General features: G+C 43.0%; 2 protein-coding genes across 2 annotated transcripts in view; one reads left to right on the forward strand and one right to left on the reverse strand.

Moving 5' to 3' along the window:
* Positions 1-1,249: 1,249 nt before the first annotated feature.
* The window catches only part of LOC145410630 (uncharacterized), a 35,996-nt gene continuing 15,852 nt past the window's right edge, over positions 1,250-21,393 (reverse strand). Inside the window, exon 8 of the mRNA XM_080280743.1 lies at positions 1,250-1,677. Coding sequence (XP_080136869.1) covers positions 1,495-1,677 — 183 coding nt within the window. The 3' untranslated portion in view covers positions 1,250-1,494. The remainder of the gene's footprint in view (positions 1,678-21,393) is intronic.
* LOC145410831 (uncharacterized) lies at positions 15,062-20,305 on the forward strand. The gene is made up of 4 exons (XM_080280952.1): positions 15,062-15,423; positions 16,275-16,463; positions 17,800-18,030; positions 19,866-20,305. The coding sequence occupies exons 1-4, from the start codon at positions 15,229-15,231 to the stop codon at positions 20,046-20,048; spliced, it is 798 nt and encodes a 265-aa protein (XP_080137078.1). The 5' UTR covers positions 15,062-15,228; the 3' UTR covers positions 20,049-20,305.

A 21,393-nucleotide genomic window follows, 5' to 3' on the forward strand; every position in this document is an offset into this window, starting at 1 on the left:
CTGATCGATATTGCAATGTTTTAAATTATCACTTAAAAAGGACAACTGTCGAGGTGTACTTGGGTCCTTGTTTTTACATCAAGTAATAAAGGCAGTCACTGTAAACCAGGCAACAATGCACCATGCAACCATCAAGTCTGTTCTCTTCAAATGGCCACAGACCCAATACACAAGGTCCAGGCTTACAGAAAATAATGTGCCTGTATAATGTATTTTGCTGAGGAGACTGTTGTGCTACAACGCTGTTAGATTGAAGTGAGAGTAAAAGCCAGTGTAAGTCAGGGTATTGAGCAAAGGGTAGGTGAATGAGCATGAAGAGACGGACTGTGTATAAAAGAATAACACCTCTACAAGACTCAGGTGATTAATCAAGTTTGTCAGAATACAGGGAGAACTTTGAAAAACTGAGTAGAAAATTAGTCCTTGCTATAGGTCAGGGTTAGGGCATGTTCCAAATAACCCAACTTTTTCCAAAAAACTGTTACAGAAAAAATTGATAGGATTGGGTAATTTAAGGTAGCATTGAAATTTTGAGATATATTTTAAAAAATTAACTGTGGTCTAACGAGCAAAAACAAACACGAAAAAAGTTGACCTTAATTTTACAAGGACTTATTGTACATGAGGGTGTACACAGAAGCTGCAGCAAAATGCAGAGATGAATATGTCTGTGGCACGGCAATAAAGGAATCTGCATAAATATAAAAGGTCTGGACTTAATGAATCCACTGTGTGGTAGACGTTTGAAAGTTTATGGTAGGGGAGTGAGAGTGTATGCATTAACCCTTTCACTATGATCATCTATATTTACTTTGTGGTACCTCCAGACAATTGCACTCAACTTGGGAGAGACTTTTCCAATTGGGAGGTTATACCTTAACCCATTCTCCAAAGCCAGTCACTCCCTGGCTGAATACAATAATGTGGTATCCAACATAAAACAGAACGATTATCGCCATAGTAACTGGGTAAGGTGTATGGAGGTTTATGACGGTACTTAATGTGGAAAGATATTAAAGATTTTGAACATAAATGGACTGCAAAAAATTAGGTAATAGCAGTGCTAGACAGAAAGATGGAGAGGTATAAAAAGGAAGGTCTGTATATGATGTAGCATACCTGTACAGGAGAAAGGAAGCAAAGTTTTGTATTAAAAAAGAGACGTGGTTGTGTATAAGTTGTAAGAAGTGGTTCTGTGTGGGTATGGATGAAGCACAGTATTGGTCTCAGCATACCTATGGGTAGTTTTGTAAGTATGTATGAGGCCAATGAATGAATTCAGCTGTGATAATCTGCATTTACAGCACACCACCAGAGTCAACTAGAGTAGGAAGTTAACAGGTTTCTGGAGGTGGATGTGGCTGAATATGGATGAAGTACAGTATATGGATGAAATATGGTAGCTGTATATGCATGAATTTGGGTAGGTTCGTGTGTGCATGTGTGTGTTTGCTTGCGATGATCTGCACTGCCAGCACACCACCAAGCAGTCAACTAGAGAGGGAGGTTGACTGGCTTCTGAAGGTGGATGTGGTTGGACTCAAGGAACTTTTTGCAGAGGTGAGCAAAGTGCGGTGATGTCCAGTGCTGCAACAACACCCGACACTCAGACTCCAGACTCAGCTCCAGCTTGGTGACCAGGTGGTGGTTCATTAGTGCCTTGGTAGCCTCCATACTCTGAAAAGAAATAAGACATGATGAATTCCTCCTTACACATTGCCTTTAATTAACATTTCAGTTACATCCAGCCATATCCTGCATTATTCCTGTAAAGATGTAAATTCTTGCAGAAAAAAAAAAAAAAAAAGGTGAAAGGACTTAAACATTACACTTACAGTTCACACTTCATGTTCTGAACCTGCCTGGCCTAGTTATCATCAAAAGAAAAAAAATTATTAAATAAAAAAAATAAAAATAACAGTTCAAAATTTAGAGCTGCAACACTACAAGAACTGCAAAATGCACCCTTAATGCTGACAAAGAATCTAAACACATGCATTCATGAGGCTGAAAGTGTTATGGAGGAAAAGAAGAGTTGCAGATGTTGAGATCAGTCAAAATAAATGGCTGGGGTTGGCCAAGTGATGTGGATGAGAAGAGTGGAGAAGTGAAATTAAAAGTGTGCATAGTGAACTGTAATGGTCGAAATGAAATGTAAGGAGAAGGGAATGTGGTTTTGTGTGTGGTAATTAAGACGTGAAGATGAATGAATGAATGAAGGAAGGATGGAAGGATGGATGGAAAGAAGGAGGGAGGGAGGGAGGGAGGGAGGGAAGGAAGGAGGGAAGAAAGGAAGCTAGGAAGGAAGAAAGAGTGGAAGAAAGGATGGAAGGAAGGAAGATGAGGTGAATATAAGAGGGAGGGAAAGTGCTGGGTGATGACATTAGGAGAAAAGGGGATAGACTGAAAAATGCTGATAGACTGATACAAAGAATATATGTCAACTAATTTTCTCTTTAGTGAAAATGTTAGGCAGGGGGAATTACAGGCTTGAACAGATATACTGTATACAGAATAAATGAATTATACATAAACTGTGTGTGTGTGTGTGTAATTCACCGGGTCGGTCAGGATCACTTGATGGTCGTGATGGTCAGCTTTTACCCTCCCGGAAGGGAGCTGAGAGCTCATATAGTCCGATCTAAGGGCAAGGCTGTGACCTTCACACACGCACACACCCGTCCCCTTGCTCAAGGGGGACAGTAACCACCCACTTCGTCAGTGGAACTTTTCGCAACCTGAACGAGGCGCGAACTCCCGTCCACCAGTTGGCAAGCGAGAGCGTTACCACTGCACCAGCGAGCGGTGTGTGTGTGTGTGTGTGTGTGTGTGTGTGTGTGTGTGTGTGTGAGAGAGAGAGAGAGAGAGAGAGAGAGAGAGAGAGAGAGAGAGAGAGGGCGAACTCTTGGCAAGCTACAGCAGGGAAGGGGAGGGATGAGAGAGAAGGGAGGGGAGGGGAGGGGAGGGGCGGGGAGGGGAGGGGAGCGGAGGAGGGAAGGGGAGGAGGGAAAGGGAGGGGAGGGGAGGAGAGGGGAGTGGAGGGGAGGGGTAAGCGTAATAGGTGAAAAAGGGAGGAAGGAAGGCAGGAAGGAAGGAAGGAAGGAAGGAGAGGGAGAGGGAGAGAGAGAGAGAGAGAGAGAGAGAGAGAGAGAGAGAGAGAGAGAGAGAGAGAGAGGAGGGGGTAACTTTAATTCCGCCAGCAAGAAACAGAGCACAGCCAATGTCACAAGGGTTATTACACGACAAATGTTTGAAGATAAAGGAGGGAAGGCGACAGGTTTGACTTCCTTTCTTTATGGGGAGTACAGAGGAAGGGAAAGCAACCAGAAGGGGAAAGGAGGTAGGAGAAAGGAGGGAAGTAAGGGAAGGTGTGAGGAAGGAAAGGCAGGAGGTGATGAAAGGAGGGTGAGGAAAAAGAGTAAGGAAAAGGGAGAGGAAAGGAGAGAAGGAAAAAGAAAAGAAGGTAGGGACAGAGGAAAGGGAAGAGAGAGGAAAGGCGAAACGGAGGAAGAGAAGAATAGACAAGGGAAGGAATGGACGGTAAGAAAAAAAACAGAGAGGAAGGAGATAGAAGAGACATAAGAAGCAGAGGAAAGATATAGAAAAGACGGAGAGAAAACAGTGACGGAGAGGAAGGAAAAATGCAGGCGTGGATGTCGGGTCGGGCTACCAAGAGACGAAAAAAGAAGAATAGAAGAAAAAAGGTCTTTACGGTCATTTGTACAAACACAGGGAGGTGAAGGTGAGTGGCATAATGGAGATAACAGAGAACAGGTGGAGAGGGGAGGATGAAAAGGTGGAGATGGAAAGTTAGAAGTGTGTGTGTGTGTGTGTGTGTGTGTGTGTGTGTGTGTGTGTGTGTGTGTGTGTGTGTGTGAGAGAGAGAGAGAGAGAGAGAGAGAGAGAGAGGTGTGTGTGTGTGTGTGTGTGTGTGTGTGTGTGTGTGTGTGTGTGTGTGTGTGTGTGTGTGTGTGTGTGTGTGTGTGTGTGTGTGAGAGAGAGAGAGAGATAGAGAGAGAGAGAGAGAGTGTGTGTGTGTGTGTGTGTGTGTGTGTGTGTGTGTGTGAGAGAGAGAGAGAGAGAGAGAGAGAGAGAGAGAGAGAGAGAGAGAGAGAGAGAGAGAGGGAGGATGAAGGTCAGGTAGCTGATGAAACTAGGGTGAAGAAACGGGAAATGGGGGTGGAGGGTGAGCAAAATGGAGAGGGGAGTAGGGAGGAGGAGGAGGAAAGAGAGGAGATGGGGTAAGAATGTGAGGGAAGGCGATGGGGGGAGGTGAGGGGAAGGGACAGAGGAGAAGAAGAGGTAAGGACGGGGAAAGAGAGGTAGTAAGGGCAAGGTGGGGAGGGAAAAGGGGAACAGTAGGGTGGGGTGAGGGAGAAATAAAAATTACTAAGTAGTGGCAGTGATGATGGCAGGAATGTATGAAGCAAGAGAGGAAGAAGGGGCAAGAAGAGAAAGAGAAATGAGGGTGGGAAAAGAGAATGAGGGAGGAAAGAAGGAAGGGGGAGATAGTAATGGGATGGAGGGTAGAAAAGAGAGAGGGGGGGAAGGGTAGAAAAGAGAGAGGGGGGGAAGGGTAGAAAAGAGAGAGAGGGGGAAGGTAGTAAAGGAAGAAGAGAGAGGAGAGGGGTTAAAGACAGGAGATGGGAGGAAACGTAAGTGTTGAGCGACGGAAGGACGGAGGGTAAAGAGGGGGAGAAACCGTGGAGGGGAAGAATGCGAGGGGATAGACGGGGAGAGGGGAGAGGGTACGGGAAGGGAGGACGGGGTGGAATGGAAAAAAAGGGAGACGAGAGAAGGGAGACGCGCTAAAATGGGAAGGAGGAGACATGAAGAAAAAGAAAGGGAAGGAAGGAAGGAAGGAAGGATTGGGCTTGTAAGAGGTGCAGGGGAAAAGGAAGGAAATAAGTTAGTGTAAAGGAAAAGGAGTGGAAGGAGTGGATCGGGCAAGTATAGGGAGAGAAAACATGCGGAAAAGCGTTAGACAAAGTTACGTGTGGGGATGTGAGGGACAGGAACGGGGAGATGAGACAGGGAGGGAGGGAATGAGGTGCATGACAAAGAGAAGGAAAGAGAGGGAAGGAAGAGGAGAGGAGGGCAAGGGAAGGGAAGGGAAGGGAAGGGAAGGGAAGGGAAGGGAAGGGAAGGGGAGGGGAGGGGAGGGGAGGGAAGGGAAGGGGAGGGAAGGGAAGGGAAGGGAAGGGAAGGGGAAGGGAGGGGAGGGGAGGGGAGGGAAGGGAAGGGAAGGGAAGGGAGGGATGGAGAGGGTGTTAACAAAGCAACAACAACACCTCAACTTACGTAAATAAACAAGTCTCCCCCTTCACTTGTAAACAAATCAACACCAAACTTCCTCATCCCAAATAAAAAATAAATAATAATAATAACAATAAATATAATCTTGCTATCACCAGACGTTTCGAATCAGGCTTCCTTTCACCCGTAAGCCAATCAACAGCAAACTCTTCCCTCCACAAAAATCACTGTCTAAGCAAGGCCAAGGGTCTACTCCACTACCGTCTTATTTCAACTCGCGTATTCTATTCCAGCTTAGGCCACAGTATTCAGCTGAGTGGGTCATAGGAGCCTCAGTGTTTATCTTGTAACCACCAAACAAGTTTATCCAGCTTAAGAGAGTATTTTCGTGCGAGAGAGGGATGCCTTCATGTGGTGGCACTGTTATTTATAAACGTCCTTTAGGTACTCCCCTTTTACCAAATTGAAGGATGTCACATTGCTAAGGGAAACTTCAGCCTGCAGTCAACCAGGTCCACATTTCAGATTAGCCCAGGGCAACAACAACAACAACTGCAGCGGCAACAACACACAAGACTTTTCGTGCTGAAGAGACTAGAAACAATGTCTTTCTATATGATGACAAACATTTTATTTTCAGGAACTATAATACTTCATAAATCACGTGTTTTTTTTTTACTGAAGCAATGAAAGGTATCCAAGCTAATTAAAAGCCCCTTCACTACAACATTGTCCTTATATTTGATTCATGCTACCACGTCAGTCTGTTTTCATCTGGCAAAGATCCCTAACCCCCTTCAGCTTAGGTTATGGACAAGTGTAGTTAGGCTGGAGGATAAATTTCACTAGTAACAAAGGAGACGTACTCCTGCCTCAAATCAAGGGGTCACCAAATTTCACACAACCATCACCTTAGTACTCAGGTCGTAAAGTGGCCTAGTTCCGCCAGATGAAACAAAACCAGCAATAGGTTCTATTTAGGCGAGGGGTCTGGTAGTCAAGGTGGTTAGCAATGGCAAGCTCCTATCACGCTATTCTGGTCGCATTACACCCCCTTCCTGGCATCAATCCAGTGCTTGAGAATACATTAAACCTTACTATTATTATTATTATTACTATTATTATTATCCATCTACTACGTAGGTGGAGACTATTGTTCTCGCTTGAATTATTATTATTATTCTCGTCTCAGTGTCTCGCAACGATTCCAGGAGAACCGGAGACTCTGCAAGGAATCTGACGGGGCCCAGGTTATGTGTCCTGGCATGGACCACTGCTGAAAAAAAAAAAAAAAAAAAAAAAAAAAAAAAAAAAAAAAAAAAAAAAAAAAAAAAAAATCTTCGCAATGGAGTCAAGAACACTGTAAGAAACAGTTGGTCAAGACTAGTGACTGTCCGCAGGACAGTTAGAGTTCTAGTTAATATTCAATCTTAATCATTATCACCATCGCCGTCATCATCAATATCACAGTTAAGAACATCACCCTAATCATCATCACCATCGTTGTCACCACTGCCTTTATGACCTTTTCATCATTATCATCATCGCAACCATAACCAACAAAATCATAATTACATCATCATCATCACCACCATCATCACCACCACCACCACCACCACCACAACAAAGAAAGCTGAACTCCCGTCTACGCCTGCGGGCAACAGCCAACAGTTAGGCAATTTTTAGCTTCGTTCAACAACCTACAGCAGGGCTATTCATGTACTTTAGGAGTAGGGCCGGATTATGACACAGATTAATAGAAGGGCCATACATTTATTTTAGCTCCATTTTTTCCCCCTCTATCTTAACACTTACACAAAACGAAACGAAAAATTCATATATAATCTGCTTTTACATTTTCCGCCAAGCACATAAATTAATAACGCAAAAAAGAAAAAAAAAAATTTGTGCATTCTTCCCAGTCTGTCAAAAGGGCCACTGAAAAACCACTCAAAGGCCGAAATTGGCTCCCGTGCCGCCAGTTGAACAACCCTGACCTTGAGTAACGGCAAAAGCAATGCGTGGAGCGGAAGGAAAAACCACAACACTGTGAACCTGATAAATGGATAGACTATACCGACAGACAAACAGATACTGATGGATGGATGAAAGGAAAGACGGAAAGACAGATAATATATATATATATATATATATATATATATATATATATATATATATATATATATATATATATATATATATAATGACAAACAGAGAGATGGATCCAAGGATGGAAGAAGGTCAAGGAGATACATTATTTAGACAGACTGGTGGATGGTTGGCAAGGATACACTTAAATAGATACATGGAAGGACTGACGGATGAATGAAATAACTGATTGATAGAAACAGAGATACTGAATTAGGCTGCTACACAGACCCCCAATTTCTCTCTCTCTCTCTTTCACACACACACACACACACACACACACACATACACAGACCCCCAATTTCTCTCTCTCTCTCTTTCACACACACACACACACACACACACACACAGCTGGGTCTTCCGGCGCGTTTCATCTCACTTTTTTCAGAGACTGTGACCTAAAATCTTGAGGTGTGCTAGTGCGAACTGAGTGTGTACAGTACATGCGTGTGTCAGTATTTATTCAGTCTAAAGTGTATGAGCGACTGTGTGATTACAGTAAGAGTAAAAACTTTACATGACTGTGATTGAGAATGTATGCGTGAATAAATGGTCGCGTGTAATGTGTATGTATATAAACATGTATTCTGAAATAAATGACTGCAAAAAGTGTGTAACTGTAAATAAATAGATGGAATGTGCATCTATGTAACCAACAGATGTGAGCGTGCGTGCAGATATTTACGTGCATGTCCAATATATAAATGTATGCTGTGGGTCATGTGGCCGGGGGCTTAAGTTCCCCCCCCAGGGGTGGTGAAGGTAACCCCCCCCAATTGGTAAGTCGGTACTCCCACACAAACCTCCCTCTTGGTATGTCCCCCACACCCTAATGGTCCTCCCACTCAAGGGGCCCCCCCAACAACCCCACTAGTACCCCCCCTCTCTCTCTCTCACACACACCCACAACCTCCACCCTCCCACCCACAAACTTCACAGCCCTCTTGGTACCCCCAAACCTTCCTTGCATACTCCCCACCTACACACCCACACCCCCTCCCTGGTCCCCTCCACATCCCCTCACCGTCTACCAGCACCCCTGCAGACTTGGCTCACACACTGTTACTCTTGTCTCGGTGAGGCGCACACTACCTACCATTATTACTATCATTTACCTTCACTACATTCACTGCAAACCAGAGAAAAATAAATGCCTGATATATTCGCGGTGCATGCCATTGCCACTATCTTCGGAATGCACACCTGACAAACTCCTCACTAAAAAATACATATAAATACAATCGTACATTATGCCAGTTTCATTATGATGGAAATATAGGTTCGTTGTGCATACCACTACCATTCTTCAGTGAAAAGAAGAAATAAAAAATGATAACGAGGTGTAGCGCCGTGTATAATTCAAACTGTACTTGTGTTAGTTTGCTGTGATACAGAGCCTACCAGTGCTAATATATACTAATAAACCAAATAATTATATTATTCGCATAGCAATCTTCCTTATTCATAATAAAAAAAAGTTATACGATCCTGGAAACTAACCCTGCCAGCCACCTAACCATCTCAATTAAACTTACGCAGATAACTGACGTATTTCTGAAGTACGGACTCAAGTGACGATATGAATTATTTTACGAAACGAAAACTTGTGCTTGTAAAAAGAACTAGAAGTTGTCTGACTGGATGTGGTATCTGCTATGGTGATATACTGTACTGTAATCAGGTCGTGAATAAGGTGGAATTAAAAAAAAAAAAAAAAAATGAAAATAAATTATGGGTGTAATCAATAATCCAGTGTGTGAGAACATTCGTGTCTGAAATTTTATATACAATATCTGTTTATCAATATACTGTATACTGATGAAACACATATATTGATTTTTGGCCCTCTGCCAAACAAGAAAGATATGCATCAAGATAAACTATATTCAATACGCGTTTGAATCTCGGGAGGTCGTAGGCAGGGTGAAAAATATAAAAAACAGGCTCTTCCCGAGTGCATCAGTTGTGTAATGTACAGTTTATGGGAAACTAAGAATTTACCAGTGTGTGTGTGTGTGTGTGTGTGTGTGTGTGTGTGTGTGTGTGTGTGTGTGTGTGTGTGTGTGTGTGTGTGTGTGTGTGTGTGTGTGCTTTGCACAAGACACCTTGACATTCTCTCGCACGCTAATAACGTCGCAGAAATAGCGACACGATCTACATCATTAACAGATACGAGGATACGGCGTAATGTGAATAAATCGATACGGATGATGTATTACGAAATCTCCAAAGCCACATAAAATTTAACATAAAGTGATAAGTTGTGCAAATGAAAAGTCTAATCACGCACTGAAAAAATAATAATAATAATAAGCCGGAAGTGAACGACTGAAGTGAGCGAGAACACAGGATGAGAGGATGGGGGGAGGGTAGTGAGTACAATGCCTCTCTCTCTCTCCTCATTACCGTCCATTGTGTCTCCCCTGTGAAGCTCACTAACAAGACGGTGTTTGAACAGTTCTGAATAACCCATTATTACTCATACACTTTACAGTATACACTACCTATGATGCTGGAGAGAGACACCTTCACGTGATGGCACTGATATCACGCAGTGGAGCTCCCTGGTTATAAAAGTCCCTCAATCCCATCCCTATCCCCCGAAAGGAGCATGCTGGACTGCAAAGGTGGGGCTGCCAGTCTCCCAGACGTACGCCTATGCACACACACACACACACACACACAAAGTATACATGTGTTGTATGCGTGTACGTATTTAATGGAGGGGCGTCTCCATGTGTTTGATGGAATACAATCCTCTGGTGGCTGCAATGGAATGTAGTATCATATAGTACATTTTGCGTGCATGAGAGAGAGAGAGAGAGAGAGAGAGAGAGAGAGAGAGAGAGAGAATCTTGGCATCTCTCTAGCCTCTCCAACACTTCCACCACCACTACCACAACACTTATCATCGCTACCATCACTACCACAATCATCACAACATCTATCACCACTACCACACCATTATGCTCATTTAAATAATACTACACATTACCTTCACCTCTATATAATGTTAATACGTTTTATGCAATGGACTGTACTCTTCCCTACCCTATTCTTTCTTTCTCTTTCCCTCTCCTACCATACACTCTTAACTTATCCTATCCTATCCTTTATTCTTACACTTTACCTTCCTTTACAATGAGCTCCCCTTAAAAAAAAAAAAAAAATAAAAAAAAAAAAAAAAAAGCCTGGTTACATTAATACTCCCCCAGTATCCCTGCTTGTCGTACGAGGCGACTAAAAGGGTTGGTGGTGGGTTAGTGCCCCACCCCGTAAAAAGAAGTAACTAAAAAAGCAAATAAAGCGCCTCGGACCCGGACGGACCATACGTTGACGACTAAGGAACGGACAAAGGACATTCTGAGAGTAGGAACGTGGAATGTGAGAGGAGTGAATGATGAAGTGAAAGAGAGAGAGATTGTCCAGGTGCTTGAGGATGCAAAAGTGGATATATGTGGATTGACTGAAACTAAATGGAAAGGTGAAAGGATGAGAGAATGGGAATACGGTGTAGGTATATGTGCGGGAGTCAGTGAGAATGAGAGGGCAAGAGAGGGAGTATGTCTGATGATAAGCAAGAAGTGGAAGGAGAATATAAGAGAGTATGGAACAGTGGGTGCAAGGATTGTATGGGTGAGGATGAAAATAGGTATACAAGCATGGGCGATTGTATGTGTGTATGCTCCAACAGAGGATCGAGTGGCAAGAGTGAAAGATGAGTTTTGGGCGAGAGTAGAAGCATGTATGGACAAGTTTGAGAGGAGCGAGAGAGTGCTGTTGATTGGAGACATGAATGGCAAAGTCGGGAATGTACGAGTGGATGGAGTGGTTGGTCAGTGGGGTGTGCCAGCAGAAGTAGATGGGAATGGTAGTGCTTTGGTGGACATCTGTGCTGGTAAGGGGTTGGCAATAGCCAACACCTACTTTCGTCATAAGATGATCCACCGGTATACATGGAGAGTAATGAGGAGGATGGATGGTGAACTTGTTGAACGAAAGGCAATGATAGACTACGTGTGTGTGGATGAGCGAATGAGAAGACAAGTGTTGGATGCAAGGGTGTGGAGAGGGTGGGGGAATGGAGTCTCGGACCATCACTTAGTGATGGCCAAGGTAGAGCTGCAAAGAAAGTGGTTGAGGAGGCGAAGGGGAAGACAGGAGGAAACAGCTCCTGTGAGAAGAGTGGAGAAATTGCAAGATAGTGAGAAGAGGACAGAGTATAAGAGCATAGTGGAAGAAAGATTGGGAAGGTATGAGCTAGAGCAGATGGAAGGGGTGGAAGACGTATGTAAGATATTCACGGAAGAGATAAGCGCAGCGTGTGAGGTGGTTTGTGGAGTGAGGAGGAGATGCAAGGGTGTGCAAGGGACAGCATGGTGGAATGATGAGGTGAAACGAGCTGTGGAACAAAAGAATAAGGCATATGGTGAATGGTTGGCGAGTAGAGGTAGGGGAGAAGATGAGAGAGAGAAGAGAGAGGTATATGTGAGCAGGAGAAGGGAGGTTAAGAGACTGGTGAAGGAGAGTAAGAAGAAAGTGGATGAAGAGTTTGGGAGGAATCTGAATGTGAAATGGAGGGAGAGTAAGAAATTGTTTTGGAAGGAGGTAAAGAAAGTAAGGATGTGTGAAAGGGGAAATAGTAGGGGAGTGAAAGATAGGAATAATAGATTGTTGGTAGAGAAGAGAGAGAAATTGAGGAGATGGAAGGAGCACTTTGAGGATTTGTTGAATGTAGAGAGTGAGAGCAGTGTGAGTATAAGTGGTTGGGGAATGGCTGGGAGAAGAAGAGATGAGAGGAGGGAGGAAGAGATCAGTAGGTCGGAAGTAGTGGAAGCGATGAAGAAGATTAAGCTGGGAAAGGCCCCAGGAATTGATGGAGTATGTGGTGAAATGCTTAGGTATGGGGGTGAGATTGTTGTGGAGTGGATATGGAAGTTGTGTAGATTGGCTTGGGAAGAGGGAAGGGTTCCAGAGGACTGGAAATCAGGTATAATTGTTCCTCTGTACAAAGGAAAAGGGGAGAGAGAAGTATGTGGTAACCATAGGGGTATTTGCCTTCTTAGTGTGACTGGTAAAATATATGGTAGAATACTCATTGATAGGGTTAGGCATATGACAGAGGAGCTAGTTGGAGAAGAACAAGGGGGATTTAGGAAGGGAAAAGGGTGTGTAGATCAGATATTTGTTCTAAGATGTTTAGTGGAGAAGTATCTAGAGAAGGGAAGGAAAGTGTACGCTGCCTTCATGGACTTGGAGAAAGCTTATGACAGAATAGATAGGAAAGGTATGTGGAAGGTATTAAGAATATATGGAGTGGAGGGGAAATTGTTGAGTGCTGTGAAGAGTATGTACGAGGGAGCTAGGGCTACGGTGCGAGTGGATGGTGAGCTGAGTGAGTTCTTTGATCTCAATGTGGGACTGAAACAGGGGTGTGTAATGTCTCCATGGCTGTTTAATATATATATGGATGGGGTCGTAAAGGAGGTACAAGGTAGGGCAGTGGATGTGGGGGTGGCCCTAACGAATGAGGGTGAGATTTGGAAGCTTCCGGTGTTGCTGTTTGCTGATGATACAGTATTGTTGAGTGAAGATGAATGGGAGTTGCAAGGTTTGGTGAATGAATTTGGGACAGTGTGTAGGAGGAGGAAGCTGAAAGTTAATGTAAACAAAAGTAAAGTTATGGTGTTTGAGAGGAATGAAGTCACAGAGTGTGCAGTGAGGTTGGATGGTGAGGATATGGAGAATGTGAGTGCATTCAAGTACTTGGGTAGTGTGATGAGTAAGGATGGAACTTTGGGGGATGAAGTGCGTGAAAGGGTACAGCAGGGAAGGAAGGTTGTAGGCATGCTGAAAGCAGTGATGAGAAATAGGGAAGTGAGTATGGAAGTTAAGAAGTCTCTGCATGATGGTATTGTGATCCCTACCCTGACGTATGGAAGCGAGGCGTGGACCTTGCAAGAGGGGAACAAGTCAAGAGTGAGAGCAGTGGAAATGAGTTACTTGAGAGGAGCATGTGGAGTGACATGGAGGGACAGGTTGACGAATGAAGAAGTGAAGGAACGTTGTGGGGTAGATGTGGATGTGGTTGAAAAGATTAGGAGAAATACACTGAGGTGGTTTGGACATGTGGAGAGGATGGAGAGTGAAAGACTGACTAAGAGGGTGTATGTGGGTGAGGTGGAGGGAGGGAGAGGGAGGGGTAGACCGAGGATGAGGTGGAGGGATGGAGTTGAGAGGTATATGAGGGAGGGGGGGGTGAGTTGGGGGGAGGGGAGTCAAATGGTGGGTGACAGAGTGACTTGGAGGCGTTTTGTCTGCGGCCACCCTTTGCGGGATTAGGGCGTCGGGCTATAGATAGATAGATAGACTTCTATCTATCTACCGTATTTATCAATCTATCTCGTCAGACGCCTTATTCCTGTCAGGGGTGGCCACAAATTAATCGCCTCTGTCACCCTGTCCTCTGCCAACTGTTTGCTCCCTCTCCAACCCACACTTAAGGTACATCATCCTTAATTAGCCATCAGTCTGAAGTGAATCAACTGTACTAATAGCACCGTCATCATCATCATTATTCAAGCCCCACAGAAAGGAAGGAGTGAGGTCTGATTCCGAAACAAGGAGGAGCACAATATAAAATCAAACAAGAACACTAATAACAATATTAATCATCATCATCATCATAGTGGCACAATGAGTGAAGAGTTCTGAGTGGGGCAGTGTAGTGGTGTAGTGGCTAAACTGCCCCACTCAGCAAGACAGACTTGCACAGGTTTGATCTTTAATCGGTAGTAGAGGTTTTTATATAATGCCAACAGAGAAAGCAGCTGGTGACCAACCCTTGAAAACTCAGACCCCTACACCTCCAAGGAGGTGATATGTATGAGACTGGCTATCATTATCTTTGGAGGTAATATTTCTCTGATATAAGTGTACCCAAGGGATGAGACTAAACTGTGTGTGTGTGTGTGTGTGTGTGTGTGTGTGTGTGTGTGTGTGTGTGTGTGTGTGTGTGTGTGTGTGTGTGTGTGTGTGTGTGTGTGTGTGTGTGTGTGTGTGTGTGTGTGTGTGTGTGTGTGTGTGTGTGTGTGTGTGTGTGTGTGTGTGTGTGTGTGTGTGTGTGTGTGTGTGCGCGCGAGCGCGCGCGCTGATACTCAATGGGAGAGAAAAATGAGTGTGCAATACATACCCAAACTGGTGAATGTAATTTAAGTGTGTGAAGAATGTGCTGCATTGATAGGATACGTGCTCTGAGATGGTTTGGCCATGTGGACAGAAGGGAAAATAAGAGACTGGTTGGGGGGGGGGGTCCATGTGAGTGAAGTGGAGGGGATGGGGGAGACTGAGGATGGGGTGGAAAGATGGGGGAAAACTGTATACTGTATAAATGACGGTGGTGTGTGCTGGAAGGAGGGTAGCCTGATGGCAGACGACAGGGTGACATGAAGGCAATGTTAGTGGCCACCCCCTCCAGAATTCAAGCCCTTGGCTAATGATAAGCAGATGGTTTGGAGTGAGTTAAATAGGATCTAATACACTGTGGGAAAACTATTATCACAGTCTTTAAAAGATGGGCACTTTCACAAGGTGACAATGATATAACCAGGCAACTCCATCAAAAAAATCACTCAACTCCCTCCTAATTCTCCAAAAGAAGGGTGGTGGACTGCAGGGGAAGGGCAACTTCAGCCTGCAGTCCACCAGGTTCTTGTTTAGATGAGCCTGGGCTCACAAGAAAAGTACTACTGTAACAATCTTAAGTAAAGTATCCCAAAGGTGAAAAAACAAGTGCAAATCAAGCCAGCCAGCAGAGGTGAAGCAATGGGTGATAGTGTGGTGAGGGTGGCAGCGGCTGCATTGGGCATGCTGGTGTTGATGGTGGCAGTGATGGTGGTGGTGGTGGGGGTCAACACATCATCCGCCACCATACACCCACACAAGAAGGTCAACACCACCAACCTCCTTCAAAACCTGACACTACTCTACAAGGACACCTATTTACTCTACGGCAAGGGGGTGAGTGTTTTACCAGATGTCTTGTGAACTTATACACATTCTTGGCCCTAATATATTACTATCAGTGAATTTGATATTTATTAAGTTCCCTGGATTTCTATAATATTCATGTTCTTACTACAGTATTACTATTATTAACACTAGCAGTGCCAATATTATTATTATTATTATTATTATCATCATCATTATTATTATTATTCTGTGGTAGGTGGGGGCACTCACCATCCACTCAATCAATGTAGCGCTGCTTTGGATGTCCTCTCTTCCTTCCTTCCTCTTCTGTCTTTCTTTCCTTCATTCCCTCCTCTTCCTTCTGCCTATGGGTGACTCTACACTCCCTCTTCTGTCTTACTTTCCTTCATTCTTTCCTCTTTCTTCTGTCTATGAGTGACTCAACCCCGAGTGACAAGCCAAATGGTTTCCTGTACACCAGGAATCCATTTACTACAATGGGTGGTAACCATATAACAATTTTGGCACCTGGTGGTTTAGCGAGTAATAATGGCACTACAATCGAACTAGGCCGGTGCAGATTTATATCTAAGGGGTGGTTGGGGATTGCTCATGTAATGCCATTCAGGGATGAATGAGGCTGGTCACATCTTAAATGTCTAGTCCCAGGCTCCCACGCTCCTCATGGGGTGGCATAGCATTGGATGATGATGATGATTATTATTATTATTATAATCACTATTTCACTCTCATCTTAAATGTCGGGACAAACTGCCTAGCCCCGGGCTCCTACGCTCCTCATGGGGCAATGTAGGATTGGATGATGGATGGATGGATGGATAATCACTATTAATATTATTATTATTATTACCACTAAAACTGTATTATCATTATTTCAGCGTCGCAGTGAGCGTGACCTGCCCGAGTGTGCACCAGAGGAAGCATGTAACCTTGCTCATCGCCGCTACTGGCTGACCCCCATCACTGAACGACTCTGCCGCTGCCCCAACCGCTCAGAATGTCCCCTAGAATACACCTCACTCAATGACTCTCTCTCACAGCATGTCTCTAACAGGGCACAGCTAAAGGTAAAGCTAACAAGAAACCACCAAACCAAACTTAAACATATACATAGCTAACCAGACCTGGCCTAACCTAAATCAAACCTAACCTAATCTAAACTAACAAAGTCTAACCCTATCTTGCTCACCCCCTCACTGAATGAACCTGTTTACCCTACCTGCTGTGTTCCTCAGACTATACATAACTGAACTACCTGTACTCTCTCACAGCACATTTCAAACAAGGAAATTATGGGAATGACTAATATAAATACCACCTAAGCTGTTACCTAATCAAAACACACCAAACCCATCCTAACCAGTAGTGAATTTCCTTTTGACTAAACTTGCCCCAACAACCCCCTCACATAGCACACCTCTAACAGGACAAAACAAACAGAAGATGTGCCTAACTTAAACTAAATGCAATCCCACTAATCACTTCTTCTTGTCCATGCAGCCTTGTAGCCGCTGGAGGTGGAACTGGGATGACCTCCTATCAATTATATCTTCAAAGGAGATCACAGAGCTTTGCTACTGATCTAACATAGAATACTGTGCCATGATGATTTATAATGTGCAATTTATAGTGCATCTGATCTAATCTGACAAAGCTCCTTAACCCCATTCAGCTTAAGTGAAGGCCAAATTTAGTTAGACTGGAGGGTTGATTTGACGAGTGACTTAAAAAGACTCATTCCTACCTCGTAACTCCCCTTCATCAAATTTCATGGATTCACAACTTGGTGTTCATGGCGTGAATTACCTATTTCTGTTAGGTGAAACAAATTCACTTCAATTTACTGGAAGAAATGGAGATATCTCTAATTCAGCCATATACAACCCATCAAAAAAAAAAAAAAAAAAAAAAAAAAAAAAAAAAAGTTATGCAAGCCTATTAAGGATGGGAAGGGTATATGTACTGCACTGATGGAGACAGCACCTGTCAGTGTGTGTGAGAGAAACAAAGAATCTACCCTATGAAAGTACAATCTAGTTTACTGCATGAAGCTAAGCTACATCCAATTAAACCATATACAACCAACCCACTATAAATACAAAATTCCCTCCTTATCCACCAAATGAGAGGGTGGTGTTCTGTACAAAATGGGTACCTTCAACCTGCACTTGACAAGGTTTGCATCCTCATGAGCCAGAGGCCACCACAATAACAACCCACCAAAAACAAATACTACTTCTTTCAGTTTTACCCGCAGATAACTATGAGAAAGAGCATGTGCAACGATGGAGACATGACACTATTGGTGCATGCGACAGAATGAAAGGGTGTGTGCTATGAAGCTGATCTATATCCAGCTCAACAATAAACAATCGACTAAAATAACTACTACTCTACTTTCAGTTTTGCACACCAATAACAGAGAGGAAGGGCACATGTAAAGATGGAGACGTGGCGCTATCGGTGCATGTGATAGAAAGGAAAAGCCTGCCCTACGAGAGCACCACTGCAGTAGAAGGGCAGGATACCCATACCATCCTGGAATGTCGCTGTCCATGGCCATATTATTGGAAGCACCACAAGACAGTATACCCATCACGTACAAAGTCAGTCTCCACATACACATGCAATAAGGTTGGTTATGCATAGTGTCACTGATTTTACATATATTTTTCTTTTATATCAACTCTCCAGCAGGTATCATTCCTTTCTCCATCATTCTTGTCACCAATAACCATTCTTTCCATTCTCTCTCAGTGCTTCATCGGACGTTACCTCCTATCAATCCTTTAGACTTCATTTTTTTTTTTCCCAATCTCACCCACACCATCCTGGCTTGTCACTGGCCATGACCTTACTAATGGAAGCATCACAAGACAGTGTACCCATCACCTACAGCCACTCCCTATGCAGACTTGCAATTGGGTTGGTCAGGTGTCATGACTTCAACTCAGATAATAAATGTTTCTCCAGTTATGACCTTCACTATCCAACCCAGCACCAAATGGCATTCTCTCCCTTCTCTCTCAACTTTTTACCAGACATTATTCTCTCCTCTGTTGACCCTGCATCACCAACACAACCTATGTCAATCCTGCCGACTTCCTTCCCTAGTCTGTTGTTGTCCATAACCTTATTACTGAAATCACCACAATGACATATACCCATCACCTTTGAGTCACTCCCTACATACACACTGCAAAGATGATTATATTAATTCCATCAACTGTTCCTTCTGCCTGTGGGTGACTCTACACTGAGCGAAAAGCCAAATGGTTTCCTGTACACCATGAAACCATTTACTAAGCTGGGTGGTAACCATATAACCAAATTATGATGCCTGGTGGTTTAGCGGGTAATTGCGGCGCTCCAATCGGATTGAGCTAGTGAAGGTTTATATCCAAGGGGTAGTTGGAGTTATTGCTCATGTAATGCCACTCAGGGATGAGTAAGGCTGGTCACTCTCATCTTAAACATCAGGACCAACTTGCCTAGCCCCAGACTCCTATGCTCCTCATGGAGCGAAGTAGGAATGGATGATGATGATGATGATGATTATTCCTTTTCCTGTCAACCCTCCATCCCACATCATTCTCATCACTTATTAATCTATCAGATACAAACACCACATATCCAATACCTCAAAGTCTCTCTCTACATTCACATGCATCAAGGCTGCATTTAGCTAATTCTGCAACTCATTCATCGGATAATATTCCTTCCTCTGTCAATTCCCTATGCCATATAATTTGCTTCACTATTATTTCTCTCAGATACAATTCCCTCCTCTATCATACCAACCACCAAACATCACTCTATCCCTTCTCTATCTAAATTTTTCTAGACACCAATCCCTAATCACTCATCTATTCACTAAGTACCATTCCCTTCTCTATCCCATTCTTGCCACCACTTACATCATCATTTCCATCCAAAACATCAATCATTACTTAGTTGTCTAACAATTTTCTATCAGATATAATTCCATTTTCTGTACAGATTTTAGACATCATCATCGCCATCAATCTTTTACTTGTATATCTTCATCCTATCCATGTCAAAACTTCATAGACATCATTTCTATCTTCAACTCTCCATCAACATCATTCCTCTCTCTCTCTCTCTCAAAGTCTCACATATCATTTTCATCCCAATCCAAACTTAACTAAACATCATTCTCTTTCAACACTTAGTTACACAATATTTCTTAATCAGTATATCACAACAATGGTATTTAACCACTTACTACCAACCTAACCTGTCATGCTTGTTTTTATCTTCAGGCTGTGAACATCGTATTTAAATAATTCCAGCAAATTTCCAAGCAATTCTGCAGTCCTACATGGTTTAATCCCTTCAACACAAGGTTGTTTTTTTATATTTTATTCCAAATACAATTTTATTCACTGACTCCTCCAGTAACAATGTAACAATGAGCCACAAATGCATTAACGTTTTTTTTGTTGCAGCTGCCAAAATGCCGTCGTGGGGATGAGTGTGGGTACATCCGCAATGACACCCTGGAGAGCTACTACACGTGTTCCTGTCCACAGCAGCATTTATGTATCTTCCATGGACCACAGACACTAAAACTCACATCAAAACTACACTTTCATGGCCTTGCATACACTGCTAAGTGCATGCTCAACTGACATTCTCACACATATTTACTAATATTCTAATTATTCCTGGGAGGTACAGCCAGGGAAGAAGAAAGTTTACCTAATATTTTACCCTGCCTACTACACATTTTCATCTGCTGGCTAATGCTCCTACGATGAGAAAGACTTTGTTTCTCTGCTCTTAGATGCTTCTCTTTAATATACCGTGTCAGGGTGGAAAATGACTAACATGCTCTATGTGTATGAAGCAGATGCAGAGGAGTAGCAGGTGAATTTTCATCCTTATTATATATATATAAAAAAAAAAAAAAAAAAAAAAAAAAAATCCAATGACCACTTTCCAACTACGCAGATATAAACACTCACATATTATTTCATCTTGTGACATGCTACACTGACCTACATACACACTATCACCTGATCCTTTACTGTCCCTCAAGGAGTATAGGAGCTTGTAGTTAGGCTACTGAAGGTGAGGATGACCAGTCTCATCTCTGAGTGGTATTACATGCAAAATAAACCCCATTCATCCCTCAAATTTAAAGCCTTGAGCCACATCCTGTTGGGACACCCACTAAACCACCAAGCACCCTCTACACAAGCAAAATATTCAGTTTTATCCCTGTTCTAAACATAGCTCAACATAATTTATCTTGGGAGGTGTATGATGAACTGAACATCTTATAATATTATATGCCAGTTTACTCTGACAGTCCAGAATGCTGTGTATAAAAAACTGAAAGTCCAATTCTGTACTGGAAAACTACAATAAACTAAAATAACTGAACTCTTTACTCAAAACCCAAATGCAGTATGTCATTAGTATACGTAAACTTTTTTTTGACATTCATTTTCCTATTACGTGCAAAAGAAGTTTAGCTATAGAACAACTGCCAACAGAAGTTTCACTGGCACTTATGCAGCTGATTCACCAGCTTCTTCCAATTTTCAGTACTAGCAACAACTAATTTCACATTACCCCCTTTGAAGTGCAGGGGCACGAGGCTAGGATGATGTAGTCAAGTATAATACAGTCAAAGAATATCTTCCAAATTCTGTCTGAAGGAATTTACAACTGACGAAACACACACAAAAAGAATCCTGTCTCAACTAATGCATGTCTCAGGTGATTCAGCTTTTCACTATGTATTCATCAAACCTAAGAGAGATACTACTGTAGATTCTTTGACTACACATTTAACCCTTTCAGGTCTCAAATAGGTCCCAAGGTATAACGTTTGAGAGACGCATTTTTTGGAGAAAAATCAAGGTCTGCAAATATAGAAAAAAATATCATATTCATGCACAAGGAAGTAATACACATCTGCTTATAAAACATTAGAGCTCTACTCATTATACAAGTGCTGCAAAAATG

This window comes from Coenobita brevimanus, chromosome 86, assembly GCF_032717465.1.
Source record: "Coenobita brevimanus isolate Jiangsu-jjx chromosome 86, ASM3271746v2, whole genome shotgun sequence".
NCBI classification, from domain to species: domain Eukaryota; kingdom Metazoa; phylum Arthropoda; class Malacostraca; order Decapoda; family Coenobitidae; genus Coenobita; species Coenobita brevimanus.

What these genes read in the sequence shown, in the direction of transcription:
- LOC145410831 (XM_080280952.1), top strand. Translation starts at nt 15,229, where the DNA reads ATGGGTGATAGTGTGGTGAGGGTGGCAGCGGCTGCATTGGGCATGCTG. An exon ending in ATTTACTCTACGGCAAGGGG is followed by an intron (nt 15,424 to 16,274) that starts GTGAGTGTTTTA and finishes TCATTATTTCAG; the next exon opens with CGTCGCAGTGAGCGTGACCT. An exon ending in CTAACAGGGCACAGCTAAAG is followed by an intron (nt 16,464 to 17,799) that starts GTAAAGCTAACA and finishes CTCTACTTTCAG; the next exon opens with TTTTGCACACCAATAACAGA.